General features: G+C 40.7%; 1 protein-coding gene across 1 annotated transcript in view; it reads left to right on the plus strand.

Annotated features, from left to right (window-relative positions):
• Positions 1-11798, plus strand: part of LOC102303210 (protein eva-1 homolog A) — a 72200-nt gene that overhangs the window by 22608 nt on the left and 37794 nt on the right. Inside the window, exons 4-5 of the mRNA XM_005921610.3 lie at positions 2207-2359; positions 9810-9953. Of these exons, the coding sequence (XP_005921672.1) occupies positions 2207-2359; positions 9810-9953 (297 nt within the window). The remainder of the gene's footprint in view (positions 1-2206; positions 2360-9809; positions 9954-11798) is intronic.

The raw sequence follows: 11798 nt of genomic DNA on the forward strand, positions 1-11798 counted from the left end.
AAACCAAACTAGTACACTAACAATCAAAGGAAATCCCAAATCAACCTTTAAAATTGTGTACCAAGGCTCTCCCCTGTAGCCACTTATAAATATCTGAATTTGAAATAGAAATTAGGGCTGAGATATACTTTTTAATATATTACAGGTGATGATTATGCTTTTTCATCATTCTGTGAGGTACATGCCCGTAGAGTAGATGCTCATAATAGGTTTTTCCAACACAGCTGGACTCTTTACTGACTCTTTACTTTATCTAGCATCAGGATGTGGTATGTGTAGCTAACCCAAAAGTGCCATTGTTTGTCATGATAAAGCACTATGTCAATTAGTGGACATACTATATATTTGAAATCAAGTATATTGGCAACAATTGAGGAATAAGGCTGGCTGCACAGGCAATACTGAATCTGCATCAATCAGTACTGGACACTGACAGCCATATGTTATAGCCTCATACTCACTGGATGAAGAGACTATATCTGTTGTGATCGTGGCGGTCTAATCTGTATCTGTTATAAAAAACCTCAGATGGAAGGAGCTAGCTAACACCTCTCCAGCTGTGACTGGAGACCTTCTATAATATGTTATAACTATAGAGGCCATCTTTCATCTTAATCTGTCATTTCTGATTGAATTTCATTCTCTTATTTTCTGTTATTTTTATTAGCATGTATTTCTATTCGTATGTTCGGCACTTTGGTCAGTGGTTGCTGTTTTTAACCCCTTAGCAGTCCTATTAGTCCCCTAAACCATCCAATGTCCCGTGGGCGGTACGTCCGACTGCTAACAGTTTAAAGTGTGTTATAAATAAAGTTGGTATGGCTTGGCTTGGATGACATTCATGGTAGCATGCAGTAAGGAGCATTTTGCTGTTTCAGCAGCTTGACCGTTATATGGCAGCCTGTTAATAGTAACGTTTGGTCTTCAACTGGAAAAACATGCTGTGACTTTGCTTATCCCGTTTATATACTTTGCAGCAGGTAGACACATAGCTTTAATGTTGGTCAAAATGTTCTTAAGTATATCTCATTCATATATTGACGCTGTTTCACTCTAGCCTCACACTTTTGCATTTGCTACTGACTAATTTTAAGCTTTTTGTTTCAGATGGAAATCCCAAACAATACTCTTGAGCATAAGGGGGTCAGACCTGGCAAGAGTATTTAAATGCATTTCTCATTTAACTACTTTTTGTAGGGAAAACTTTTTCTATAATTTTTCTATAAAGTCTGCATTAATTTAGGCATCAGTATCCGTGTGACTTCCCTCTGTGCTGCTTCTTTTATCTGAAAAAAAGCCCCGCTTTTTGCGTGCCTCGCTGTTTATCCTTGTCCATCGTTCCCCTTGTGATCCAGGAAGTTAAGAGTATCACTCCGGAGGGGAGCCACAGCAGTGCAGTAATCCCACCCTGATTCTAGTATTCATTCGTCGCTCAGTCCTGTGCTGAGCCGAGCCACACTGAGCTGTGCAAAAGTTCACACAAGAGTGCCCACAACTCAGCATTAATCCACTGATCCCCCTGCCTTTCCTACTTGTTCCTTTCTCCACTGGACCCCAGGACCAATCAGCAGCTCTTTGTTCACTGTCACTTAACCAATGACTTCTCGGGGGGGAAGAGAGAAAGGCTGCATGAGGTGTTAGTGAGGTGCAACGGGCAGGTGTCACTGCCTCTGAAAAGAGAGGTGGCTAGAGGATAGTGTTAGTGAAGGAGAACAGGGAGGGTCTGAGACAGAACAAGAGTGAGTCCATCACAAAGAAGTATAACAAACTGGTCCTGAACATTTTCTTTGCTTTCTCTCTCACTTTTCTTTTCTGCATTCCTGTTCCACTTCCCACATGGATATAGAAACACTCTGCTGTTGTGTTTTTAGTTGCAGGCCAGTGGAGCTACTTCTTGCTGTCACAGGTCACTTTGGGTGGATGTGTCAGAGGAATGCCTCTGCATGGCTCTACATGTCCACCAATCTGTCCTCCCTCTGTCTCATGCCCATTACTCTGAATGAAAAATGGACTCTGTGCTCTGCGCATATGATAAACTGCTAAGCAGAGGTTCTAATTTAGTGGTTCTAATTTGTATCTAATCAGCAAATATCCAGGAAATGAAAACTTATATCAAATATTATTAAATTTTTTTTTTTTTTACCTTTACAGAATATGTGTTGTTTTTGGTTGACAAGCTTTCTTCTTTCTCTCTCTGTATCCACAGATGAGTATAAGAGTAAGGTGGTCTGTGAGGAAGATAAGATGAGGCTAAGCTGCAAACAGGGAATGCAGATCGCCGTCTACTCCGCCATGTTCGGCCGAACTCTGCAGGGCACCCTCGAGTGTCCCCTTCTCCACAGGAGGTCTCCATCAGTGGGTGAGAAACCTTCTTGTTTTCCTTTTCTGTCACTTCAAGTATGCAGTGTTTAAAAATCTACTTCGCTCTTGAAAGCTGTATTTTTTGGCAGGTTTTTTTATAGTTCGTGATCATTCAATGACTTCCTTTTTTACAAAGGTGCCTCGATCGTGTGATTGTGTCATGTATTTTCATGAAAGGTGGCACTTTTTGCACATTTGTATCATTCCTCATATAATCAATTTAGGGGTCAGTCCGAGGTCAGGGGAGGAGTAATAAGTAAGGAGTCACAAAACAAGACACTAGCTTGGCATGCAAATCAGGCCTACATGTGTTTGCATGAAGTTAAAAAGAGTCTCCTTGTCGTGCTAATGCTCTTATACATATTAACGAATGGGAAGAGTGCAACTTCAGGTCGCCGTTTTTTTTGCTAAAAGACAAAAAAGCCTTGCAGCGAAGACATAATCTAAACATTCAGGTGTCATTACACTGAGCAGATGTGAAAAATGAAAAGGTTTTAATAATGAGCGTTACACGCCTGGACTCGAACTCCAGTGAACCACAAAGAGAACTACGAATACAGTCAGGTTCAAAACACCTGCTGAATCCCCCCTTCATGAAATGTCTTTGACGTGGGCGATATTGCCTTGAGATGCTGTTGTGGTTTGGAAACCTTTATTCCTTCATTTCCTCCACTTTCTTTGACTGAGAGGCTCTAGAGCAAACACTGGTCTGTCACACCCATCCCTGATGTCATCTATTCAAACCTCTTTGCACTTCTTCCGCAATCACTGGTTGATAATTTCACTTTTAGAAGCAATTTACCTTTTGTCATTTCATCATCTTGTTCTCGGAGCATTTTGAGATAAAGAAAACCACCACTGAGCATCAGGTAGACACACACTAACGTGCACACATTGCCAGGGGAATGAGGAGGAATGTAGATCAGATGTCCCTGTCATCAAAAGCACTGAGTTTGGACTGTTGAAAAGGAACATATTGAGTTCCCTCCAAGTATGCATGTTTGTTATGTGCATGTGTGAGTGCATGGGATAACCAAATGTACCCCTGGCCTTGTTTAGAGGAATGTTAATGACTTTAAACTTGGATCCGTGGCAAGTATTAGTATTAGTTTAACCACAGGTGCTGTTGTGGTGGCCTTGACCCTTTTGTCAGGTAGTCTTTTCCTCTGTACAAGGAGGAAGCATTGGACCAGACATGTGGCAAGTAGGTGTAGCAGGTGAGACAGGGCTGGTTTGAGATATGGTTTCAGACTCTGGGGTTAAATACTGTAGCTCTGAGTATTGATCAAAAATCTAATTGAAGCAGGGGAGACGTGGTGTTTACTGAAAAATCACATATTCACCATTAGTGTGTTTATGTCGACTGGAGACTCAGATACACACAAACGGCTGTTCGCCCACTTTATAGAATGAGTTTTCCTCTCTCCATCACATACACACATGTGTGTGCATGTAAACACTGCACTCACCCACAACCACCCCCTGAGCTGTTCCAGACAGTCTGGTGGTGCTGTAGTGGGATTTCCCCTGTCATCTCTATCTTTAATGTGGCTCTCATGTCACCTGGAGCAGGAAGTGAGGGTGTCTTAAGTGACAGCTTAGACAAACACTGTTAATTATTTCTAAATGCTTTCCCCCTTCTTTTTTTACCCTCCCGAAGCAGCGTGGAGCCTCAGCTGCATGTGTGTATTTGTGGTTCTGCATGTCTGAATTAATCTTGAGGTTGGCAGTCGCTGTAAACGCAAGTTGGTTTTGTGTCTGTTTTGAATTTAAGTTTCCTTAAATGCAGGTTCAAATGTGCTAAACGGAATAGGTTATGGTAATCTCTCAAACCTTCCTGGCAAAGTTGCAGCCTGAGGTGTGGGATCAACCGCTGAACTCACACAGCTGACTGCACGGCCCAGGTATGTTGTGCATAGTGTAATGTTAAGGAATATTACAGTGCTTTGCTTGTACACTGTTAGATGCACAAATTTAGACAATTTAACACCAGCCACCTGCCAAATAGACGGAAATTTTTTGTAATAACTTGTGCTAGCTGTTGTCTAACAAACAAATGTCTTCTGGAGGTAATTTTCTAGTCAACTTATTTAACTTAATTAGATTTGCCGCAAGGAATTTATGCGATGGAAAACCACTGTCTGCTTTCCTTTTGAATGCAAAAGTCCTGGAAAAGTATACCAGGAAAAAACAAGTATGTACATAGACATGTACTCACAACACAAGGATTCTTTGATCTTGTCTTCTGGGTGGGAGTGGCGGAGTTGGACGGCTTTTGGCGGCGATGAAGAATCCTCAAAGTAAAGGGGCCTGCTTCAGCCCTCCTCTCTCATCTGCCCCATTACCATGATACATACCTCTTGACATCTAAATAGCCCCCCATGCTTGGCATGCAGGATCTTAGAGTATGGTTTTTTTTTCTAAAATAAAAGGAAGGCCACTGTGCTTTCCCTTTTGAGTGAATGCTTTGAAAACGATGGTTCAGACTTTAGTCTATTTGCAGGTTGGATACTAGATTATTGTGCACAGCTGCAGACTTTAATACTTCCATTTTGGACTGCTTGTTCCATTTTTAGGGTGTGAGATACTTCACTGTAACTCTGTCTGTATTTATTGCAGACACTAATAGGTGCAGAGCAGATAAGTAGCATGTTTATGCTGTTTTGGACTTTGCTGATATAGATATAGATTTATGTTAAATGTGCAGGTCTGTCTATTTAAATCAGTCCTGAAAGACCTGAGTTGACAGATTTCTGTCAACAAATTGTTACTGGTTGACTGTTTTTCCTAAAGTTTGCAAAAATATCATCAATGACATTTGTATACTGGCTATCATGAATTTCTCAGGCTGCATGTTTTCTATGATAACAAGCTCATGCAGGGTTAAGGTGATAACACACATAGCACACATACCAAATTCTCTGATTTGCTGGAATGATTGTGACATAACTTGCTATCGCCTTACAAACCCACACAAGGAAAATCCTCTGTACAGTACTGTGCAAAAGTCATCAAGCCCTTTGTATTTTACTAAGAATATAAGAAACAATTGGCGTTATTTCTGGAAACATGCATAGGAGTACAGCATATGTGGCAAAAATAGAGTTTGTATTCAATATGACCACCATTCTTAAACAGAGCCCGAACTCCTTTAGGCAAAATTTCTTATAATTTCTTTAAATAGTCTTCTGATCGCAGATTCAGCTAAAGTAATGGACACAAACTCTGTGTTTTTGTGACAGGCTGCTTGTAACAAAGTGCCTAAAGATACATTTGAAGTTGTTTGTTAAGTGTAGACACAACGCTGGTTCATCCCTTGAATTAGGTGCCTTTTTTATGCATGAATGATTCAAAGGTTGGTGTTAATTGGCTTAACCAACAAAAGAGTCATCTGAAAATGGTCAGGGACGAGGACTGGAATTAAAATGAGTGAAAAAGCAGCCAATGTTTAAAGAAAAACTACTATAGCTAAAGATCACTTCAAAAAAAAATCTCAAGTTCCTGCTCCTTGCAAGCAAAAAGCGACGATATGAGGGGTGGCTCAAGACTTTTGAAAAGTATTGTTTATGTCTGGCTGTAAAATATGTTTCCAGAGAAGTGAAAGAACATTTTGGGGTAAATGCGTGTGGTGTTACCTTGGGTAAAAGGTTGTCTGTCAATGTATCATTGACATCTACTGAAAGCATTTGGCGTGTGCAGATCCTTTCACCATATCACCATATCTGAAAGTCGCTCTTCTATTACACAAAGAGTTTAAATCCCACAACAATGAGTTAAACCTCCCTATTAAATGATACGTATTGCCGATGAGTCAGAACGAAAGAGGAGTCGAGTGTTTTCCATCCATTGTCTTGAAATTCCAGGAAAGGTGTGCGTGGGTGGAAAACTTGGACTGTTATGGTGGTTGTAGTGACAATTTACTAGGAAAGGTTGCTGTACTCTTTGCACGTGTGTGTTCATTTGTGTGTTTGGATATGTATGTGCTCTGAGGTGTGTTGTGTTTATTTGAAAACACACACTTGTTGTACACCAACCTCAGAATGTATGACAGTGAAAATGCACTAACCTTACAGGACATCAGGCTTAATACACGTGCTCTGTGATGAGTGAAACTCAAGATGTGGCTTCCTACTGGATAAATTATTATCTTTTTTTTCTTTTAAAACAATTGAATGACATGAAATGCCACATCACACAGCTTTAGGTAGTTTCTCCACCCTGAATCGCCCTTTCATTGTATTAGGAAATCAGCTCAGTAACTTTTCGAACTTTGTAATTCCTTTTAAGAAAAGTACTTGTAGGTGCTTTTCTGTGTGTGACCTCAGTTTATGTTTCCTGCTGTAATTAGTCATCATTGAGAGTAAGTGTGTGTTTGTTTGTGTATGCATTTGAATCTGTGTGCATTTGAATCTGTGTGCATGTGTGTGTGTATCCAGGAAGCTCCTCCCTTTCCTCATATGCTGCTTCTCTTGACTATGGGCCTACTCTTCTGAGCTATAGTCCTGTCCTTGTTGGGTGTGTGGAGGATAGAGGGGTGGTGGCCCAAGCTTGGAAAATTGGAGAGAGTAAAGGTTAGAGGTAACAGGGGTTATTCATGCCGTGTGTATGTGTGTGTGTGAGAGAGAGAGAGGGGAACTTTTGTATGCTTGTCTCTCTGTGTTAAGACCACTAATGAGAGCCAGAGGAGGTCAGGCCCTTGGGAGTGTTCTTTTAAACTACATAGAAATTCTGTGTGTGGCTGAGCTGGTGAACAAAGAATACATGTGTGTCTCCATCCTCTCTATCAGCTCCTGAACCTCTAAGTCCCACCCCATTTTCTGTGGGCTCTGTGCTCAGCTAATCACCCAGTCAGCGAATCTAAGGTGCAGCTAATGGGGGTCTGTCTGTCAGTGGACTTGGCTTGTCAGGCCCTCCGGACAGGAAAAAAGAGCGGCAGAGAAAATTGAGGCACATTCGTCAGAGCAGGAGGTTATTGAACTGAATCAGAATCAGAATACTTTATTAAGCCCTAAGGAAATTATGTAATTTTGTAACGGCTGTAATATATTTATATATTGCTATAAACAGTGATCATAAAATCAACTAGTACAAATGTACATATTGTAGAAAAATATAATGTGATTAATAAAGGAAATAAAAGCCAATAGTTACAACATTGATCTCTGTCATAGACACAGACTGCTTATCAGTTTGTCTTACATAAACAGATAATAAACTGCTAATATGGATAATAAACTTTCACATTAAACGCCTCCTCACCACTTTATTATGTACACCTTGGTAATAGTGGGTTGAACCCCCTTTTGCTTTCAGACCTGTGTTATTTCGGCATAGATTCCTCTGAGATTCTGTTCCATATTAACATGATAGCATCACACAGTTGCTGCAGATTTGTTCTATGATGCAAATCTCTCATTTCACCACGTCCCTTTTTGATTGAGAAGTGGGGATTGAGGAGGCCAACTGAGTACATGTTCAAGAAACCAGTTTGAGATGATCTAAGCTTTGAGACATGGTGAGTTATTCTGCTGGAACTAGCCATATTAAGATGGTTACTGTGCGGTCATAAAAGGGATGGATATAGTCAGCAACAATACTCAGGAAGGGTGTGGCATTGAAACGATGCTCAACTAGTACTAGGGTGTCCAAAATGTGCCAAGAAAATATCCCTCACACCATTATGCCACCATCAGCTGGCTGAACCTTAGATACGAGCCAGGGTGAATTCTGACACACAGATTAAGCACATTCTGAATGCTGCAGTAGAAATCAAGGCTCGTGTGACCGTGCAACTTTTTTCATCTGTTGTGCGGTTGTACTTAGATGTACCTACAAATGTACTTAATGACTTGTACCATAGTCCTACTTCTGTCCTGTCCTCAGGATGCAGCTCAACATGTAAAGTCTGGCACTGCAAATTTAACGGTAAGGTAAGAAAATTAGTAATTTACTAAATCAAAACAAAGTTGAGTTGCCATTTTCGTAATTTAAAAAAAAATTGTTAACCAATTTGGAACCCAGTTTTTTCTTTTAGTTTTAGGCTTGTTGGCGGATTTCAATTGACTTTTTTTTTTACATTACTCCACATGTTTTAAGTGACAGCAGGAATTATTCCACCTTTGAGTTATGGTCCTTCATATCCAGTTACTCTCACTGGTTCCCACAGGCTTTCACCTCACTACATCCTGGTTGGGAATTCCACTATGTCAGCTCCAGCTGGGGGTGTACCCGTTTGATCTGTGTCCAGTTGAACCAACAGTGATATAGGCTTACTTCATTGAGAAGCTTAATGCTTTGCATATGCTGTGACCTGTAACCACACAAGATTTATGGAACAGATTTCCCCGCAATTTAGTTATATAACATAAACCGTAAAATAAGTCTCCTGATTATAAGACAGGCCTGCACGGTTACAGGCCATCCAAGGAATTCCCAATTTTGATATTATGCATGACCGCTAGATTACCCTCAAACACTTCCAGGCTATGACATTTAACCTTTGGCCATAATTTGTTGAGGCTTGGTGACACTTGAACCAAGTCTTAGCCAGCATGCCCTCGATAGCTTTTTTCTGCACTTCTCCTTCTGCGTGGGCCACCAAGACAGCCGAGTGTCCATTTTCAAAGGCTCATTTCCTTGTGTTGTTTTTAGGGGTTAGATGGCCCGTGGGGGGCCCGGGAAGCATCCATGTGGAACCAAGGGCCCTCCACATTCCCACAAGACCACAACAGGAGTTGATTAGTGCTTCTCACACCTTTATCCTTAGTGTCACTGGAGTCATGTGGAGATATGTAGAATGGGAATTCCACTGGGACTGCACCTTTGAGTACTTTTATATTTCCTTTGCTGTTTAACTCATTTGCAGATTATTGGCTTAGAAGTGCCATGTCATCTTCTGCAGCTGTGTTACAATTATGGAATAAAGGAATGAAATCAAAGCCAAAAAAACGAGGAGAGGAGTTGGCTGGTGCTTAGCGATGATGTATGAGAGGCGTATCCATTACTTTGACTGGTCTCCATACACAAACACTCACACACCCACATGTATTGGATCAGATATCCTTTAGACAATGTAAGGCCTGCGGAAGGTTCTCTATGTGGGTCTGATGTGGACACAAACTCCATCATGGGATCTGAGATGTGTGTGTATGTGTGTGTCTTTGTGAGTGTCATGCCATCTAAGAACACAGAGCATAAGAAATGTAAATTTATAATAGTTATTGGGTAGTTTGGACTTTCAGTCCATTTATATAGAAAATATGTTAACAGAAATCTTCATTTTTTTAAAAATGCGTTTGCCTGTATTTTTAACAGAAATCCACATTTTACAATGCTAGTGGAATTTTTCTGTAGACTAAAGTTGATGATCCAGTGGAATAGACATTACTGAGATGTGGGTTTTACAACAGAGTATTACATATGTTTCCCCATCTCTGTCTTTATTCCAGAGTGCCAGTCATCCGTGGCTCTGCAGGTTTTGACCAACCGCTGCCAGGGAAAGAAAACCTGTCTCATCCGAGCTTCCACGAGAGAGTTTGGAGATCCGTGTTACGCTGGCACCAGGAAGTACCTCAGCGTCATCTACACCTGTGGTGAGTCCCCAAGAAACCAATACTCATGGTTTAGTTTTTGCCTGCCACCAGGGGGTGATGTTTGCTAATTTATCAGCTGCACTCCTGCCCATCATGTTGGACCCCAGTTTCAGGATGAGGGACACTAAAAGGGGTTCTGCTGTAGTTGCAGAAATATGATTATCATCTGCGATGATCGTGGTTATGGTGAATAAATATGGGTAACAGGGGGATAATTTGTTAGACTTATAATTTTTACTTTGAAAGGAAAGTGAAACAATAAAATAATTTCGGAAAAAGTTTTTTACTGAAATGAGGAAACTATTCAAGGATTTAAATGCTCCTACATGTATTTTCCACCTCAGATCTTTAGTGAAGAAAACTACATTAAGCACTGGATATTGTGTTTAGACCTTATGTCTGTGCGGAAGGATGAGATTAATGATCTTCTTCCTTTATCAGTTCCCCTCCCAAGAGCTAATCTGGACATGTCAAGACTGTAATTAATTAACCACATGCTTTAGACATGCACAAAAGTATACATACACAGACAGGAACGGATCAATCAGCACCATGCCCGGGAATCTCTTAAATCCATAAAATCCATTTGCCCAAACACCCAAAGTAACATTCGTTCTGTTGTTTGCCTTGGCATTTCAATCTGAATTCTGAATTTATTTTATAGATTTTGAGATTTTTTTGTGTGTGGTGTAAGTAATTTTCTGCTGCCTTTCTGCTATACAGTTCTTGTCATTTCTTGCTTCAGGGGATAATCTGTATCTTGATGTTGTCATGAGAGTTTACAGCTTGTTTATAGTCTGGTTTTGGAGATCCTCCATGCTGAATCTCCAAGAACCGTCAACTGTGAGCTAGTCATTGCAGACAAGAATATGGAGACTGTTCAACTGTGTTTATGGAATCGTTTGGAATGAATCTGTGTCTGACCTCTCTTATCTGTCACTGATAGCACAGTGTATTATCCTTACAGCTCTGGTGCTGAGTTTGGCTGGTAAATGTGTGAGTGTCTGTAGGGCCTCAGAGACAAATGAGATAGAGGACGGATGTAAGATGCTAACACACACAGAGGGGGATGGGGAAGCGGGAGAGGGAGGTCTTCTGGGCTGCGGTGGGAGTTGAGAGGGTTGAACGTGAGTAAATCAGTATAACTGCATGAAGTCACTGGTTTCTTCAGGCTCTCTCAGAGTGATAATTTTGGGGGATCCTCTTTCGTTGGTGGTTGAATGTGTGCAGAACTGAGCCCATTTTTGTCAGAGTAGGGGATGAAGGCTGTCTGTCCGCTCATGATTGGTGGTATTTATGTGCATGTGTGAGTGTGGTGGTGTGCTTTGTTCCAACTGGCACTGACTTACAAACTGACTGAGAGCACATGATCACCGGAAAGAAATCGCACCTTTAATGCCTTTTCAAATAAATACCTGTTATTAGCAAATATTTTATTGATCTTAGGTTTATTATAGTTCAGAATTTACTTTTTGTGCTTATGTTTTAAAATCTACAATGTGTTAGATGTTTAACTTTGAGTATTCAGGTTTGTGATTCTCTATGCCCTGTGTTGAGAACCTTTAATGGACTATAAACTGCTATTTTCATGCTTTTGAACCATTCTAAAAGTAAGACAAGGATTAGGGCCACGGAATAGATGTTTTTGGTCATGACTTTAAAAAGAAATCCCAGAATTATGACATTTTTTGGAAAATGCTGATTTTTTCACAGTTTTTAGAAACAAAAAGTCAGAATTTCTATACAACCCCAGGGGTGCCCTCTGGAATGCCTTCTGAATAACACAGCAGCAAATGACCTGGAACCTGCCATCAGTCTATCAGTAGATCTCTCTCTCTCTCTCTC

The sequence above is a fragment of the Haplochromis burtoni genome, unplaced genomic scaffold (assembly GCF_018398535.1).
Source record: "Haplochromis burtoni strain Fernald_Lab_line unplaced genomic scaffold, NCSU_Asbu1 Contig_47, whole genome shotgun sequence".
Lineage (NCBI taxonomy): Eukaryota > Metazoa > Chordata > Actinopteri > Cichliformes > Cichlidae > Haplochromis > Haplochromis burtoni.